This window comes from Staurois parvus, unplaced genomic scaffold, assembly GCF_062004578.1.
Source record: "Staurois parvus isolate SC_StPar_1 unplaced genomic scaffold, SC_StPar_1.0 ptg000542l, whole genome shotgun sequence".
Classification (NCBI taxonomy): domain Eukaryota; kingdom Metazoa; phylum Chordata; class Amphibia; order Anura; family Ranidae; genus Staurois; species Staurois parvus.
Window position 1 is genome coordinate 610926 of NW_028318338.1, and position 19323 is coordinate 630248.

At 47.7% G+C, this 19323-nt stretch overlaps 1 protein-coding gene across 2 annotated transcripts in view; it reads left to right on the plus strand.

Moving 5' to 3' along the window:
• Positions 1-985: 985 nt before the first annotated feature.
• Positions 986-19323, plus strand: part of SIX4 (SIX homeobox 4) — a 55577-nt gene continuing 37239 nt past the window's right edge. For both annotated transcript variants that reach the window (XM_089690769.1, XM_089690771.1), the window contains exon 1: positions 986-1793. In XM_089690769.1, coding sequence (XP_089546895.1) covers positions 1117-1793 — 677 coding nt within the window. In that variant the 5' untranslated portion in view covers positions 986-1116. The remainder of the gene's footprint in view (positions 1794-19323) is intronic.

A 19323-nucleotide genomic window follows, 5' to 3' on the forward strand; every position in this document is an offset into this window, starting at 1 on the left:
CTTTTTGGGACTTTAGATGTCCTGACGGCTTGGTGCCAGATACCACAGCCTACCATCAGAGGTCCAGTGGTGTCCATGCCTGGACAGGACAGACTGAGTCATGGCTGATCAGTCTATATACTTACCTAGTTTCAGGCCACTCCGGTCAGCTGATCCATCTCCCCTGTGCCAGTCAGTGGTGACTGGAGGGGAGAGGAGGGAGCCCCGAGGACAGATGGGCCATGGGAGCCTATGGGTGACGTCAGCGCTCCCGGGTGTTCCCAGCCATTGTTGAGCCGCCATTTTCTGCCTGACAGAGATCTAGGTCTAGTGGTGTCCATGCCTGGGCGGCTCAGGGGGCCCAACTGAATATTAGGTGGGTGGCCATAGAGTCATGACTGATTGGTTCTCTAGATGGAGGTATGGGAGAGGAGGGGGCTGGAACCAGGTGCAAGGAACTTGGTTTTTAGGGGTGAAGATCCACTTTTAACCCAGCAGCATGTCTTTTGGGTGCGGGAAGACACTGGACAACCCAGAGGAGCTCCATGCAACCTCCATGCAGATGGTGTCCTAATCTGGATTTGAACCAGGGACCTCAGTGCTACATGGTCTGTTTGTTGTGAGGAGCAGCGATCCCCCCGTCCGGCCCTCCTGAGTTCTCGGTCAGACTTGATAAAGTTCCGACTTCAGTGGACTAGGCTGAGATGTGCGGGAAATGTTCTCCGTCCAGGTGGAGGTGTACTGTGTGCGGGAAATGTTCTCGGTCCGGGTCTCTCCGGAGGTGTACTGTGTGCGGGAAACGTTATCCGTCCAGGTGGAGGTGTGTGCAGCGTGCGGGATAGGTGGGGGGTGTACTTTGAGTGACGGTTGCCAGGACGACGGCCGGTCTTGCACAGCACAGGCCCCGCCCCCAGTCCCCCAATGGTGCTCCCAGCTCCGGGGCCGGGACGTCGCTGGCAGAGTTTTGCAGTTGTGGAGAAGTCACGTTGCTCTCCGTTTACACTTCGGAAAAAAAAAAAAGAGTAAAGCAGAGGAGAGGAGCTCCTAATGATCGCCGCGCGGCCGATGGAAACCTGATCGGACGGAGGGGAGGACTTTTCTTTTTTTTTTGTCAGAGAAGGGGGGCGAGGAGGGAAAATGTCTTCCCCTTCCAACGGGATAGAGATCAAGAAGGAGGATGTCCTGGACGGCGCCGCGTTCTCCATGGAGCCCGGGCCGGCGGCGGAGGAGGAGGAGGCGGTGAAGAGCGAGGTGGCCCCGTACACGCTGGCCTTCTCCCCGGAGCACGTCGCCTGTGTGTGCGAGGCTCTGCAGCAAGGCGGCGACCTGGACAGGCTGGCCCGGTTCCTGTGGTCTCTGCCCCAGAGCGAGCTGCTACGTGGCAACGAGAGCATCCTGAAAGCCCGGGCGCTGGTGGCCTTCCATCAGGGCCGCTACCAGGAGCTCTTCTCCGTCCTGGAGAGCCACAACTTCGAGGCGGCCAACCACGCCGCCCTCCAGGACCTGTGGTACAAGGCGCGCTACAACGAGGCGGAGCGGGCCCGGGGCAGACCGCTGGGGGCGGTGGACAAGTACCGGCTCCGCAGGAAGTTCCCTCTCCCCCGCACCATCTGGGACGGAGAGGAGACCGTCTACTGCTTCAAGGAGAAGTCCCGCAACGCCCTCAAAGAGCTCTACAAACACAACCGCTACCCGTCCCCCGCCGCCAAGAGGAACCTGGCCAAGATCACCGGCCTCTCCCTCACCCAGGTCAGCAACTGGTTCAAGAACCGCCGCCAGCGGGACCGCAACCCGTCCGAGGCGCACTCCAAGAGGTGAGACCGGAGGGGGACCACGGACCGGAGGGGGGCTCTTCTACTCCGCCGTACTCTTCTCTACTTCCCTGTACTCCTCCGGACACCCCTACCTCCCCCCCCATACTCCTCTACCCCCCCCACCACTGTACTCCTCAGGACACCCCTACTCCCCCCCCCCCCCCCATACTCCTCTACCCCCCCCCACCACTGTACGCCTCCGGACACCCCTACCTCCCCCCCATACTCCTCTACCCCCCCACCACTGTACTCCTCCGGACACCCTACTTCTCCGGACACCCCTACTCCCCCCCCATACTCCTCTACCCCCCCCCCCCCACCACTGTACTCCTCCGGACACCCCTACTCCCCCCCCCCCCATACTCCTCTACCCCCCCCTCACCACTGTACTATACCCCCTGTACTCCGGACACCCCCTACCCCCCCAATACTCCTCTACCCCCCCCCCCCACTGTACTTTTTTCCCCCTGTACTCCTTCGGACACCTCTACCCCCCCCCCCACTGTACTCTCCCCCCCCCACTGTATTCTCCCCCCCACTGTATTCTCCCCCCCCCCACTGTACTCTTTCCCCCCCTGTACTCTTTCCCCCCCCTGTACTCTTTCCCCCCCCCTGTGCTCTTTCCCCCCCCCTGTGCTCTTTCCCCCCCCCTGTACTCTTTCCCCCCCCCTGTACTCTTCCCCCCCCCCTGTACTCTTTCCCCCCCCCCCTGTACTCTTTCCCCCCCCCCTGTACTCTTTCCCCCCCCCTGTACTCTTTCCCCCCCCCCTGTACTCTTTCCCCCCCCCCTGTACTCTTTCCCCCCCCCCTGTACTCTTTCCCCCCCCCTGTACTCTTTTCCCCCCCACTGTACTCTTTTCCCCCCCACTGTACTCTTTTCCCCCCCACTGTACTCTTTTCCCCCCCACTGTACTCTTTTCCCCCCCCCACTGTACTCTTTCCCCCCCCCCACTGTACTCTTTCCCCCCCCCACTGTACTCTTTCCCCCCCCCCACTGTACTCTTTCCCCCCCCCACTGTACTCTTTCCCCCCCCCACTGTACTCTTTCCCCCCCCCCACTGTACTCTTTTCCCCCCCCCCACTGTACTCTTTTCCCCCCCCCCACTGTACTCTTTTCCCCCCCCCCACTGTACTCTTTTCCCCCCCCCCACTGTACTCTTTCCCCCCCCCCACTGTACTCTTTCCCCCCCCCCACTGTACTCTTTCCCCCCCCCCACTGTACTCTTTCCCCCCCCCCACTGTACTCTTTCCCCCCCCCCACTGTACTCTTTCCCCCCCCCACTGTACTCTTTCCCCCCCCCACTGTACTCTTTCCCCCCCCCCACTGTACTCTTTCCCCCCTCCCCCCACTGTACTCTTTCCCCCCTCCCCCCACTGTACTCTTTCCCCCCTCCCCCCACTGTACTCTTTCCCCCCCCCCCCCACTGTACTCTTTCCCCCCCCCCCCCCACTGTACTCTTTCCCCCCCCCCCCCCACTGTACTCTTTCCTCCCCCCCCCCCACTGTACTCTTTCCTCCCCCCCCCCCACTGTACTCTTTCCTCCCCCCCCCCCACTGTACTCTTTCCTCCCCCCCCCCCCACTGTACTCTTTCCTCCCCCCCCCCCACTGTACTCTTTCCTCCCCCCCCCACTGTACTCTTTCCTCCCCCCCCGTACTCTTCCTCCCCCCCCCCTCTGTACTCTTCCCCCCCCCTCCCCCTCTCTACCTCTACTGTACTCTTCCCCCCCCCTCCCCCTCTCTACCTCTACTGTACTCTTCCCCCCCCCCCCCCACTGTACTCTTCCTCCCCCCCCCCCACTGTACTCTTCCTCCCCCCCCCCCACTGTACTCTTCCTCCCCCCCCCCCCCCCCCACTGTACTCTTCCTCCCCCCCCCCCCCCCCACTGTACTCTTCCTCCCCCCCCCCCCCCCACTGTACTCTTCCTCCCCCCCCCCCACTGTACTCTTCCTCCCCCCCCCCCCCCCCACTGTACTCTTCCTCCCCCCCCCCCCCCCCCACTGTACTCTTCCTCCCCCCCCCCCCCCACTGTACTCTTCCCCCCCCCCCGTACTCTTCCTCCCTCCCCCCCCCCCCGTACTCTTCCTCCCCCCCCCGTACTCTTCCTCCCCCCTTCTCTGTACTCTTCCCCCCCCTCCCCCTCTCTACCTCTACTGTACTCTTCCCCCCCCTCCCCCTCTCTACCTCTACTGTACTCTTCCCCCCCCCCCCTCCCCCTCTACCTCTACTGTACTCTTCCCCCCCCCTCCCCCTCTCTACCTCTACTGTACTCTTTTCCCCCCCCTCCCCCTCTCTACCTCTACTGTACTCTTCCCCCCCCTCCCCCTCTCTACCTCTACTGTACTCTTCCCCCCCCCCCTCCCCCTCTACCTCTACTGTACTCTTCCCCCCCCCCTCCCCCTCTCTACCTCTACTGTACTCTTTTCCCCCCCCTCCCCCTCTCTACCTCTACTGTACTCCTTTCCCCCCCCCCTCCCCCTCTCTACCTCTACTGTACTCTTTCCCCCCCTCCCCCTCTCTACCTCTACTGTACTCTTTCCCCCCCCCTCCCCCTCTCTACCTCTACTGTACTCTTTCCCCCCCCCTCCCCCTCTCTACCTCTACTGTACTCTTCCTCCCCCCCCCTCCCCCCCACTGTACTCTTCCTCCCCCCCTCCACTGTACTCCATACTCCTTTCCACCCCAAGCTCCCCTTTACTCCTCTGCTCCCCTCCCCTCCATACACCCTTGATCTTCTCCATTCTTGACTCCCCCCTCACCTTCTTTGCTCCCCCCTCCTATACTCCCCTGCTCATCCCCATGCTCTTCTGTACTCCTCCTCTTCTCCCCTCTCCCCCACATACTCCCCCCGCGCTCCTCTCCCCCACATACTCTCCCGCGCCCCTCTCCCCCCTCCTCTTCTCCCCTCTCCCCCACATACTCTCCCGCGCTCCTCTCCCCCACATACTCTCCCGCGCTCCTCTCCCCCACATACTCTCCCGCGCTCCTCTCCCCCACATACTCCCCCGCGCTTCTCTCCCCTTTCCCCCCACATACTCCCCCGTGCTCCTCTCCCCCACACCTCTCCTTCATTGTTCTGCACTATAACTACAGGACTACATTTTGCCATAGATGAGGCCGGGTGTCCAGCACGGGGTGTGATAGTGACAGAGTCAATCATTGACTGGGATCCTGGAGGAGAAGCATGGCGGGAGCGGACTGCCTGTGTTTTGAAACCTGATTCTGGCCTGGCTGGGCTCAGGTTTCATTGAAATGTTAAAGAGAAGGACTCCTTGTGTGCCGGGCTGTGCCTCATCCGCATGGCTCTTCCTGGCTTTCAGACTTTTGTATTAGGAAGTATTATTATTATACAGGATTTATATGGCGCCAACAGTTTGCTCAGACTTTACAATATACCGGGAGACAATACAGCAACAATACAGTTCAATACAAGAGGGGTAGGATGGCCTGATCCTGGGAGCTTACAATCTAGGAAGTAGAGGTGTATTTTTATTGGTTTATTAATTCGTGTTTTTACTTTTGGTTTAATAGTTTTAGTTTGGTTAGATGGATGTGGTTCTCTGGTTAACTTTAACTGCCCCTTAGGGCACTATTCCTCCTGCTAAAATCAATGATGGGATACTGTTCCTCCCACTGACGATGATGTGGCACTATTCCACTAACACCAACAATGAGGCACTATTCTTCCCACTGACACCAACAATGAGGCACTGTTCTTCCCACTGACACCGGCAAGGAGGCCCGGCGCCTCCCACTGACACCGGCAAGGAGGCCCGGCGCCTCCCACTGACACCGGCAAGGAGGCCCGGCGCCTCCCACTGACACCGGCAAGGAGGCCCGGCGCCTCCCACTGACACCGGCAAGGAGGCCCGGCGCCTCCCACTGACACCGGCAAGGAGGCCCGGCGCCTCCCACTGACAGTGGGGTTTTATTTCACTAACACCGGTATTGGGAGTACTAGTCCTCCCATTGACACCTACAATATGGCACATTTCCTGTCACTAACACCAAAAGTGGGGCACTATTCCTCCCATTGACACACGTAATTGAGCACTGTTTCTCCAGATGGCATCAGTGATGGCCCACTGTTCCTCCCACTAACAATATTGGATCATTGTTACGCCCACTGACACCAAGAATAAGACTAGTCTTCCAACTTATGCCAATGATGAAGTCCTGTTCCATGAACCCCAATATTCAGGCACTATTCCTCCCATTAACCTCAATATTGGGGCACTATTCCTTCCACTGACACCAATATTAAGTCACCATTCCTTCCACAGACACAGAATATGCGGAACTATTCTTTCCACTGACACCAATATTGGGTCAATATTTCTCCCTTCGACACCAATATTGGGTCACTATTTCTCCCTTTGACACCAACAAGGGGGGATAATTCCTCCCACTAGCACAAATATGGGGACATTATTCCTCCCACTGACACCGATGATGGGCTGCTATTTACTAACACCAATATTCCTCTTATTGACATCTGTAACGTGGCACAATTTCTCCAATGACACCAACAAGGGGAGATAATTCCTCCCACTGGCCACAGTCCAACCTCCCTAAGGTTTAGATTTTTCAAACATTTTTTTTTCTTTAGTTCATTCCTGATCATTGCATTGCACTGCTGAAGAATGAGGCACTTTAGCTGAGAAGAGTGACAGACTTTCTGCTGCGATGAGTCAGGCCGTCCCCTCCAGCAGCTAGAGGGGGGTGAGATCTGCTGGGATCTGTGATTGCAGAGGAGAGTGTTAGAACAGATGTGAGTTTGTTCCCTCAGCTGCCAGTCCTGCAGGAATGGTACTTGATGTACAGGCCAGGAATCCAGCAAGAAATATACGGCAGTCCGCTCCACTCTTTGTGTATTCTATAGGCGGCTAGAGCCACACAGGAGGTTGTTTAGTAGCAGGGAATAAATCCCAAGGTGTAACAAATGACTGCTAAACAGATGGAACAAATGGCTACTTACAGAGTGAGTCACAAAAGTAACATTTTGTAGCATTGTGCAATCATGGGGGCAGTTTTACGATGAGATACATTCTAGTATTCCACTTTCATGGGATTAATCAAGTTAATTTGTCTTTGATTTGGCTGTACAGAGGACATTCTGGTTGCATCCTAGATTTTCGGTCCATTGTGTTCCGATGTTCCTGTGTATGAGCGGGCTGAAGGAGACTGCATACACACTGGGTTCATCGTGTCACAGAATTGCGGCTCATTTTCTGTTTATTTTAGCAGATAGAAATAAAGATAACACGGCGCTATAATGCTTCATATGGAGGGGGGACATCACTGCGTATCATCATCCCAGTATTCTGATACCTATATGCGCAGACAGGAAATAAAAATAAAAAAAACATAGCTATCTTAAAGTGGAACTGCACTGCATCTGGGCACCCCAGGCAGTTTAATTCATTTTTAATATTCAGAGCAAACTCCCCCATCCTTCCATGTCTCCGTGCTTTATTTTGATGAGAAATCGCTGAGAAAGACAACCCCTAGCTCTTCTGGCTGTGGACATCTTGGGCAAGGGCAGAAGATTCATATAGCATTTGCTTCCAGGAATCCATCTGCCTTTAGCTCAGGCATGCAGGTAGAAATGTGTGGTTAGCTGGGAAAGCTCCTCCTCTCTTGAAGACTCCTGGCATGTACAGCATCGTTTGCCTAGGCCTGGAAACCAGGAAGTAATTGAAGAATTGTTTAAAAAAAAAAAGGTTTAAAACAAGGAAATATAGACTTTTCTATCTGTTTAGTAATGCAAGCAGCATAGGGATTAAAACTAGTCAGTGTGGACTGAGAGAGCGAACTTCCACTCTAAGGTCTTTATTATAATAACATTTTATGTTCAGCAGAACATATCAGGAATATCATTCACACTGCGAAACCTTAGGTCAAGTGTCATTGATTTGATTCATTGTCTGTTCTTTTTATATTCTTTAGGCCCCCGAAAGGTGCGTTTAGCACTGGTGAATGGGACTGTGGTGTTTAGCTGCTGACGAAGGGCACAGGTGATCCATCCAGCCCTGATGGCAGCAGCCTGTCAAACTCTGAGAGGCTGACAGCTGCAGCAGCTGGATGGCGCACACAGCGGTACGTAGCGTTTAGGGCGGTGTGCACCCAGGGAACGCAGACTGCTTACATCTCTGGGTGTATACTACTCTAAATGGAAGTACCTTCCGGCTGCAGCAGCTGTCAGCCTGTCATTGAGTTTGTAAGGCTGTCCTCAGCAGGGCTGGATGGGACACTTGAACCCGCTACCTGCACCTAAATGCCTGAAGCCCCAGTGAGCCTGGGGCCTTAGGAGCGCTTTTAGCTGTTCTCCTGAACTGCAGATCACCTGTGTGATTAGGGCCTCATGCACACAGGACGTTTAACTCCTAGAAGTCGGCAGCGGTTTTGCAGAAAAGTGTCTAACATTTTTACAAGCGTTTAGGTGCGTTTACAGGCGTCAAGCGATTGGCCGTTAATTCATTTAATTGGACAGAATACATCATTCTATCTGGCCATTGAAATGTATCAACGCTCAAGCGCTAAATGCAACTAGCGTTTAGAGGCGTCAGGTATTTTTTTTCTCTGCCCACACTCTGCTGCTCAGTGGGGGGTTTTTTCCTGCCACTAAACGTTGCCAAAAGTCTGCGGGCATGGCACAAAGGTTAACATGCAGGGGAGTGTAGAGGCTGGAGAAAAATGCCTGATGCCTTTAGGAGCAGCTTCAAAAATGTCCTGTATGCATGAGGCCTAAAGCGGAACTTCACCCTAAAATGGAAGTTCCGCTTTGTGTTCTCCTCCCTTCCCTCCTGTACCACACTTGGCACAATAACTGGTACCTAGTGTTGAAAGGTATCTGCTCAGATTTCCTAGGTGATCTGAGGGGAAGTTTGGCCCCCCTCTTTGCCTACAGTCTTCTGGGACACATCACAGGTCCCAGGAGGCTGCGGGACTTTTCACATAGTGCAGCGGGAAGTCCCAGTGAGAAGCTGCAAGGAATCGCAGCCAGCTCCCAATAGTAAACATGCTAGCATTGGGGACCCAAAGAGCCAGCCTGGGTGAGGACGTTGCTGGATACCTGGACAGATAAGTGTCCTTTTATTTAAAGTCAGTACTGCAGATACAGGATTAGTAGCTGCTGACTTCATTTTTTTTCTTTCTACGGTGAAGATCCTCTTACACTCTGATTGAAGTCGCTGTGTTCTAGCATTGATTGCTTGCTAGTTCCAGATTAGTAATTCAGTCGTTTTCGCTTCACTGCTTCAGAGCTATTATATGTGTCCTATGAGTTAGGGAATGGCTGTTTTCACCAGGGCCTTATCACACAGGTGCATATGGCAGATATCATTTAAAGTCACTCATCTTGTCATGTTTGACTTGAAGGACTTCGTGTAGATTAGCTGCTCCTTCATTGTGTCTGGGTGCAAGGTCCAGGGCCGCATTGCCCTGGGATTTGAGGCTTTGCAGGGGGTTGGTTGTTGTCTTCAGGCAGGAAGAAAATCACTTATCTCTACAGGTTTCTGACTGGTTTGGCCTGCCAGGTGGAGGTGACAGGTTCCGCAAGCGAGAGGCTGGCCCGTCCCTGCTCCCTTTTTTTTTTTCTTTCCTTTTATCACCACCCATTTACTTGCCCAGAGGCATTTTTTTTTCGAAAGGTGGAGAATGTGTACTGCTGTCTGTGAAGCATTGCTGGCGTTTGCACAAAAGGCCAAGGGATGGTTCTGACGTATAAGTAATTATGGTTTATGATCACATTTATCTTCATGAGACTCTTTGGCACAACAAACACCTTTTTGGAGGCTCGTATTTTAAGGAAATGCGAAGAGCTGTGATATGCAGCAACCGTTGCCTATAAAGATTTTATCCATCACTAGACAGAAAAGGTGCAATGAAAGAATTCTAATAGGTTGCTATGGCTTAATGAGCTTTGCACATTGTACTGTCTTATAAAGAGAGAATAAAAAATGTGCATTTATTACATTTTTGCATAGAAACCTGCAAAGCTTTGCAGCCGTGAACAGTGTGTCCTAGGTGCAGTGCACAGACTTCTGCGTCATTTACCTCTAGCCCAAGGTCTTTACAAAGGTCTTTTTGTTATGGTGCTAGAGCAGGGGTCTCCAAGCTTTTCAGTACAAGGGCCATGTCGTATATTTGACAAATTTTTGCAGTCAAAAAAATATCAGTTTTATAAACTATTTTTATCAAATTTTAATTAATAGGTTTTAATTAATTAAAACAAAGTAAAGAAATTTCAAACAAACGTACAACCATCAGGGTCTCTCCTTACATCAAAGTCTCAGAGTCATTTGTCTTACACCAGAGGGGAGGATGAAATCTTGCAGGAGGAAGTAAACCCTAATTTACAAGTGTGGTCACAGCTCTTCACTTGTGCCAGATCAATCTGGAAGCCTCTCTACCGCAAAAGAAGGGACTTGTAGTCTTCCCACTTAGGCCCCTTTCACATGGTGTAGATTCCAAATAGATCAGCAAGGGATCTGTCCACTGATCCCCTGCTGATCAGAGCAGAGTGGGCAGATGACAGGTCCATGTTCCCTCTGTTTATGCAGAGCAGACACAGAGCTAGTCCAGTCTGCTCTATGGATCGATGGGTGTAAACAGACTCCACTGTCTATATACACCCGGCATGTTTACTGTGGGCAGCCAGCTGTGACTCCTTGCAGTCTCACAGGTGGCTTCCCACTGCGCATGCGCAAACCGCATTGTGATGCGCTTTGTGAATGGTCCCACAGCCCTCTGGGACCTATGACATGTCTCAGAAGGTTGCAAGCAGGGAGGAGAGGAGAACTTGCCACTGGTGCTGGAAGTGGTAGAGGTCACCTGTCAATACCAGATTCCCCCCTCCCCCCCAAAAAAAAAAAATACATTCCAAGTAGTGGGGGAGGGGGGTGAGGAGGAGGAGGATGTGTGGAAAGTTAAATTTTTGGTAAAGTTCTGCTTTAAATAGGGGATGCTAGAACCTCTGGGTGGGTGGTAGCGAGAAGAGTGCTGTCAAATCGGGGTTCTGATGGGGAGGAGCTGTCAGGGTAGCAATGGAAGAAGGAAAGGGCAGATCTTCTGCAGAATCATAAAGGCTGGATTCACAGGAGGTACTGCACACACATAGGTGTGAATGAACCTGTATAGTTTTCTTTTCCCTTTCACACTAAGCTGCAACACCTAGTGTGAACCAGCCTCAAAGGGAAAACCTGGATTTCTCCTTAGAGGAACTTCACCCTAGAAAGAGGAAAAAATGAAATCAGCAGCTACAAATACTGTAGGTGCAGACTTCTAATAAATGGACAGAAGGCTGCCGGCAAAGAGAGGGGGGCTGAACTTCTGCTCACATCACCTAGGCGATCGAAGTGGAAGTGGGAGCTGGTTCATTTAAAAACTAGGTACCCTTTCCCCCCAAAGAATGATAATGTGTGGGGGGGCGATTGTAGGAGGACATAAAGTGGAACTTTCCCTTTAGGGGAATTGTGCCGCATTAAAATGGATAAGTGTGAATACACCCTCAAAGTTTCTGTAGATTAGCATAAAACAAATTGGGTCCGTAGGTTTTTTTTTTCCGCTAACATTCACATTTTCAGGACAAACGTTTGTGGTGTACCTGCTTCTTCTAAAGCTGTATTACAGCCAAAACCAAAACTGTATTAATTTGCAGCTTACCAATCCTAAAATGTGATGGCTGCATTAGTTTTCAGGTTTTTTTTCCCTTTATTTCGCCTGGTAATCAGGCCAATAACACACTTCCTATCTTAGGGTGTCTGCATTCTGAATGGAGGAGCAACAGAGATTGCTACATTGTCAGTCCGGGGAGAGGGTAGTGTTAAACTAGCAGATTTAGATACACTAACAAATTGAAGTTGAACTTCAGTTCGAACTTTATAAGCTATTACAACAAACCATTTTCTTCATTTTTAACAGTTTTTTCTAATAGAGTAATTGAACAGATGTTAATTGGTAGATCAACTTCTGTCCAACCACAATGACCATGTGTAGATCAAAATTTGGTCAGTCCCTGCTGAACCGGCCGAATTTCGAGCCATGTAAGGCCAGCTTTAAAGGAAATTGAAAAATAGGACTTGCTGGATCACCAGGTGAAAGTAAAGGGAAAAAAGAAAACTAAACAAATACAATGAATACAGCCATCACATCTAAGGATTGGTGAGCTGCAATTTAATACATTTTCGCTTTTGAGTTTAAAGCGGAGCTCCACCCAAAGCGGACGTTCTGCTTTAAGTCTTTGTCCCCCGCAAGTTGTCACAGCCGGGTGCCCACACTAAAGATTCTGGTGCCAGGGAGAGAACTCGGCTGGTGAAACCAGCCATGGTGAGGACACCGATGGACCGAGGGGCAGATGAGTGCCTGTATTTTACAAGTCAGCAGCTACAGTTTTTGCAGCTGCTGACTTTTTTTTTTTTTTTTTTTCAGCTGGAACTCCTCTTTTAATACTTTTTAAAAGTCCAAGGAGTCCATGAGTTTTACTTGTCCTGAAAATTTGAATGTCGAGTGCAAATAAATTATCACAGACCCAATTTTCGTTTGTTGCAAGTGCACTAATTTGGCTGCAGTCGCCTCAAGTATAGACCTGCATGTCCTTTATCAGTGCTCATGAGACTTCTTTACTTTGGAAAAGGACGGGGCGGAAGGGGTGCAAGTATTTGGTAGGAAAAATAGGATGGATGGGGGCTGTGCAGGTTATATTGGTCCAGTCGCTTCCCATTTGGGTCCTTGCATGCCTACGCATGCAGACATATTTGTTATGGATTAAACCTTTACAGCTTGTAAAATATTCATAAGCTTTTAAATGTGCTGTTCTGCAGCTCTCTGCTACATATCGGAAACGTCTCCATTCAATAGAATCTGCTGAAACGTTTACAGGTTTGCAAAGAAAATGTGGCTGCTTTTTGCCTTGCAAAGAGCAATGAGTCTACTGTTAGATCAGAGCTTGTGGGGGCAGGGCTGCTTGATGGATGGGCAAACGCAGACAGGTAACATTCTTGGGCTGTCTAAACTACTGCTTCCTGATTCACGTCTATCCTCCCCCACCACACTGAGCTCCTCTCTGCTCCCCCACACATTCACACCTTGGGGACATTCCAGCCTCCCTGCTTCAGGCCCTTCGTAAATTGTAGGCCTGTCAGCTCAGGAAGTGTCCAGTTAAGGCAGAAACTCTGCTTCTTACTTCAGCAGTTGCCTGATAATTACACAAAGAAGGAAAGTTGTTTTCTTGGAATAGGAGATCAGTTTATTGATAACAGGAATACAAAATCTGTTCAGGTAACCAAACCCATAAACTGGTATGGTTTACGAGTTGGTTAATGTTTATTTAAAGATCTTCTAAACATAAATGACTTTTGTCATCTTTGTAAAGCGAATATGTAAAAAGGATTATCAGACCTGAGTGTATTTAAAGCTAAACTAGATCTAGAAGACACAAAATGATGTAGTTTGTATTCATGAATGCATCCTTAAAGTGCTACTAAAACCAGAAAAAGTATCACACTCATATTTATGCAACAAAAAAAAAAAGGTGCATTTATTAGGAGACTGGAAAGCATTGCACTCACGATCAGAAGATCATAGGTGCAATGTGGGCTCCAGCAGATATGTACCTCTGTACAGGCGTTCTGTTCATAAGTGGGAGGACATATCAGTGGACTATAAGAGTGCTCATCAGCAACCCCATAGCCCACTGAAATTACAAGTCCGGCTGCTGCAGTGTCAGATGGTACTTGTAGTTTACTCATTCACAGGAAAGTTTGACTGAATGACACAGCTGTGTGGTTGGAGCACCACACAGCTGCATTTCTTTTAAAAAAAAAAAAAAGATAGTGGGTGCATTCTGAAGGTGAACTTTCACTTATTGGTTTATTGGTTTTAAAGAATGAGCCTCTGCAGTCCCTTTAGAGCAGAGCTCAGACTGGGAAGAGATGCATCGAGCAAGTTAGGTGTGCTGCAGTGCAACTAGTATGTTGATCAGAGGAGAGTTCAGGGTAGCAGAGGGATGAGCTCATTAGTGTTTTGCTGCTCCTTTCGTTTTCTGCCCCGGACCACGTTGATGCAGGAAACACAGTGATTCTTGTGTGTTTCCCGCACCGCTTAGCAATTGCACTGTGTCCTGCGGTCTGCTGCGGGTTTGATGGAAAGTTTACGACACAGCAAACGCAGGTCGCAAATGCAGTGATTTTACCTGAACTGGATTGCATGAGTATAAATGCCCAGGCGATCTGTCTCCAGTGCGAATTTAAAAAAAAGAAACGCTGCATGCACCTTTTTGATGCGGTGCAATTTCAGCCATTCAAAATGAATGGGCTCCAATCACACTGCATAGAATCGCAAGCTGTTTTCACAGGAATGCAGTGCAATTCCAATGCAATTCACATGCGGCTCACAGTGTGAACCTAGGCTCCAGTGTCAGGATGTCTGTGGGAAGAGGACCCATGAAAGTAAGGCCCTGTTCACACTTGAGCATTTTGAAGCTTGATTTTAAATGTCTCCTGAAGCGCTTTGAAGTTCAACACTAGGATTAACATTTAACTATAGCTGACCTCAATGCACTGTTTAATTGGGCAACTATGTGGCAAATGAGGTTTAATGTTGATAAATGTAAGGTTATGCACTTGGGGGCTAAGAATATGCATGCATCATACATACTGGGGGGGTACAACTGGGGGAATCAATGGTGGAGAAGGATCTGGGGGTTCTGGTAGATCACAAGCTTAATAATGGCATGCAATGCCAAGCTGTGGTTTCTAAAGCAAGCAAAATCCTCTCTTGTATTAAGAGGTATAGACTCCAGAGAGAGATATCATTTTACCCCTGTACAAATCATTAGTAATACCTCATCTGGAATATGCAGTTCAGTTTTGGGCACCAGTTCACAAAAAGAACATTGGGGAACTGGAGAAAGTACAGAGAAGGGCAACCAAACTGATAAGAGGCATGGAGGAGCTCAACTCTGTGTAGAGCTATTCACCCTGAGGTCATCACAGAGGATAAGGGGGCACTCTTTTTGTCTGGAGGAAAAGAAATTTAATCTCCAAACACGGAAAGGTTTCTTCACAGTGAGAGCTGTGAAAATGTGGCATAGACTCCCTCAAAAGTTGGTTCTAGCCAGCTCAGTGGATTGCTTCAGAAAAGGCCTGGATTGTTTCTTAGATACACAGGATATAACTGGATACTAACATTTGTAGGTAAAGTTGATCCAGAGAATATCCGATTGCCTCTCTGGGGATCAGGAAGGAATTTTTTTCCCTGCAGGAGCAAATTGGATCATGCTTTGCTGGTTTTTTTTGCCTTCCTCTGGATTAACTGTGGGTATAGGATTATAGCTTTTTTTTTTTTTTTAATGGTTAGTCTGGTTGAAAAAAAGACAAAAGTCCATCAAGTTCAACTATGTAACATTATATTAAATGTTCACACCTAAGCAGTTTTTGAGGTGCAACTTTAAACTTCACTCGAAGCTCTTCGATGCTGGACACTAGGATTTCCAGTATGCTCAATGGTGTCCATTCCTACCTGAGCAGAACTTTGCTTGAAGATTTGCTGCTTACAAAAGGTTGTGAAATTCATGTCAGGAAGACTCGCGTGCTTTGAGCCAATAGACTTCATTGGGAGCCTCTTTAAACCACATGTAATGCCAGATTTTTCTATGTTTTCTCGCCTGGTAACTACATATCCATTGACTAACAATGATAGTTTAAGCCTAAAAGGTGAGCTAAAATGCCTGGAAAAAACTGGAAAAAAAAGACAACCAAAGATGCTCAGCTCAAGTGTGAATTAACTCCCACACCCCAGACATTCTGCTTTGTGTGGAACAACTGTGTAAATCCGAAGACTGGATGGACAGAAATACAGATCATTTGGAAGCTAAAATCGCTGTCATTCATGCATTTCATCTTTGTATATAGCTGTTGGCCTAGGACTCCGTTTTAAAATGAGGTTGGCATAGAGGGCTGTTTTACATGTGCAAAGTTGGTCTCTTGCCCAGTTATTCCATAGAAAAAAAATGCCAGCCTGTCTTGTGGTGCTTCATTTTGCTTAGTGTTCATTCAGATCTCTGGTCCCCTTGCGGGCGGTTGCATAATCAACACAGTGGAGCTGATTTAATAAGTGTGAGTGCAAATTGTGGTGCAGCTCTGCTTAGAAACCAACCAGTTTTCAGGTTGTATTGCCAAAGCTTAACGGAACAGGCTGAAGTTAGAAGTTGATTGGCTGCCATTCACAGCTGCACTAGATTTTTGCACTCCAGTTTTAGTAAATCAACTCCATTGTGTTTCATGTTAACATGTGGCCTGTTTATTCAACTTGGCTGTCAGCACACCACAACAGGTCTAAAATCACACGAGGACTTTTTTGTGCAGCACAGCACTCCTCAACATAGGGTAGTGTGTTACCTGCGCTCTAGCTCCCTTGTCACCTCTTCTCATGCTCTTGTCCAGTTTTTTTTTTTTTTTTTTTGCTGAGCAAAGATCAAAAGTACAAGTAATGCACAGGTGTTGTTAACAATAGGGTATTAGTCTCAGGGGTGTGGACATCTTTGAAATAACTACTTGCCCAGGGACTAAATCATCCCTCATGACAATCTACTTGTCCAGATGAAAAATTTTTTTTTTTAACGAAAACCGTATTTAAATCAGAGGTGATTTTAGGAAAACAAAAGGGGTTTTATGGCAACTTGAATGTGTAAAATTCTTAACATTGCACTGTTTATCTCCTCCTCCCTCAACCCCCCCCCCCCCCAGGCCTGTCTCCAGCACCAAATCTGGGGACTAGCAGGGAGGAGAAAGACCTTGCAGTGTAATGAGCACCGATTGGCTACTCCTCAGGAAGGGGGAGTGTCAGGCTTATCCTTTATCCCTTTTGCTGCCAGAGCCGCTTATGCGTATATTAGAAAAATCATTTTAGGCCTGAAGATTACATAAACCCCCAAACATTATATACTTTCTGAAATCAGAGACCCTGGAAAATAAAAGTGGTAGTTCCAATTTTTTGTTGCATGATATTACTGCAAAATTTCAGTAAAAATACAAGTAAGCTAATTTTAGGGCACAAAAAAAGCAATTGCCCTATTTTTTAAAAAATATATAAAAGATGAGGTTGCGCCAAGTAAATAGATATCCAACATGTCAAACCTTGAATTTGCGTGCACTTGTGAAATGGCTACAAATTTCAGTACCCTATATTTTCTATAGGTGATGCTTTTACAGCCCCTTATAGGTCATCAGTTTAGTGTTACGGATAGAATGATCACTGTCATCCTGGCATGCCCGGCGATATGTGACATGTGTATCGCAATTGATGTTTACATGTGTAGGCGCCCCAGCTTGTGCGTTTATGTTTGTACATGTGTATATGTCGGAGGGGGCCTCATTTTTTTTTTTAGGGGGGGGGGATGTTTTGTGCTTAGGTGTAACTTTAATTTTTTACAATTTAAAAAAAATTACATAATTTTTTACACTTAATTTTTTTTCATCACATTATTATTATTATACAGTATTTATAAAGCGCCAATAGTTCGCTCAGCGCTGTACATTACAAAGTCCCCTATGTGATATTAGGTGACAGGTTCTCTTTATTGAGACGTCCAAGGTCTAAAAGACCCTGCATGTCTCCCCTATACTACACTGAATATAAAGCAGTGCACATCGCACCACATTACATTTAGTGAATCTCTCAACGGGGACCCGGAAGTGACATAACGTCACTTCCGGGTCATTCTAGATGACGCACTGTATTGGTGTCACTCGGGATATCAGTGACACCAAGTCAGTCAGTTCCCCCCCCTCCCAGTGTCAGAATGCTCGCCGCAGTCCCGCTATAATTTGCTGATTGCTGCCATTACTAGTAAAAATAAAAAATCCCAGTATATATATACCGCCATTTGTAAATGCTATAACTTTCATGTAAACCAATTAATTTACACGTATTGGGATTTTTTTTTGGCAAAGACACATGGCAGAATACATTTTGGCCTAAATTTCTGACTAAATTTAGATTTTTTTTTTTTTTTTTTTTTTTTTTTTTTTAGATTTTTTTCACTGGTTGTGTTTAATTGCAAAAAGTAAAAATGTCGGTCTTTTTTTGTTTTTTTTGTTTTGTTTTTTATAGAGCAAAAAAATCAAACCTCACAGGCAATCAAATACCACCGAAAGAATGCTCAATTCGTTGGGAAAAAAAGGATGTGAATGTAATTTAGATGCAGTGTTACATGACCGCACAATTGTCAGTTAAAATAACTCAGCACTGTAACGCAAAATATGGCCTGGTCAGGAAGGGGGGTAAATCCTCACCAGGGCAAGTGGTTAATGAGCCCTTACTGTAGTAATTACAATCATTTCTATGTAGATGGGGATGACGTTACAAAAAGGGAATCTGTAGCTATTTCACATGATGACACTTTGCCTTTAGTAGCCATTTTTAGGGTAACCTATTATTAAATTCACACTTTAATAATTTGTACAAATGGCAGCATTACAAAATCACGTTATTTAAAGTGTCTCTCTTGTGAACAAAAAAAAAAAACCGGTTTCATGCACTCCTAAAGCCTGGGCAAAGGTCTCATTTTCAGGAGCATTGTGGATGTTTAATTAGAGACTACACAATCCATTGTTTTCAAACAAATCCCATCAGACTCAGTGAATTAATGTAATCTGCAAGTGAGAGAGCAGTTTGTATGCATAATGAAGAAATGTGACCAGCCCCCGTTTTATCTCTAGTATCAAAGTGTACATAAGAACAAGTTTTTTCAAATCTATATTATGAGATTATCTGCATAATTTAGATTAATTTCACATTTATGTTTTGAAAAGATAAAGCAAGCAAAATGAATAAAATTCTCATTTAGCTCCAGACAATTTGTTGTAGACCTCATGTATGCAGGGCTTAAAAATTACCACTTTTAATAGTGTTTTGTCTTTTCCTTTTTTCAGCCTGTGAAAGCACCTCTATTTTAGCCTATGTACACATAGATGTTTACATGCTTATTACAAGAGAAGTGCTTTACAGGCGGCTGGGGAAAAAAAACTCTCAAAAACACATTCAGGAGAAGAGCTGAAGAGCAAACAAACACAAAATGCACCTAAAGGCTCGTTTAGGCACACTTGAGCGGTAATGCATTCCAGTGGCCAAAATGAATTGGTCCTCATGCACACTGGACGTTTTTACAGCTGCTGTTTTTGGCTTTTGATTTTTTATTTTTTTTTTGTACAACCAGTAAACTCCCCAGCATGTTATCCTATGTGTTCCTGCACACATAGCCTAATTGTTTTTTTTGGCTGGAAAAAAAAAAAAAGAACTGGTGGGTTTCTAGAGGAGTTTTTCTTAGCTGTAAAAACACAGTAAATTGTGGAAAACCAGCGTTATTGAAAGTTTGTTTTTTTTTTTTAGTTAAAAAAAACCCGCTAAAAATGTTTTTAACATGACTTTATACATCTAGCGTTACCAGCGTTATTAAAACGCCCCGTGTGCATGTAGCCTTATTAGTTTTCTTCCAGTTTTTCCAGGATTTTCACCCTTGTTGCGCATT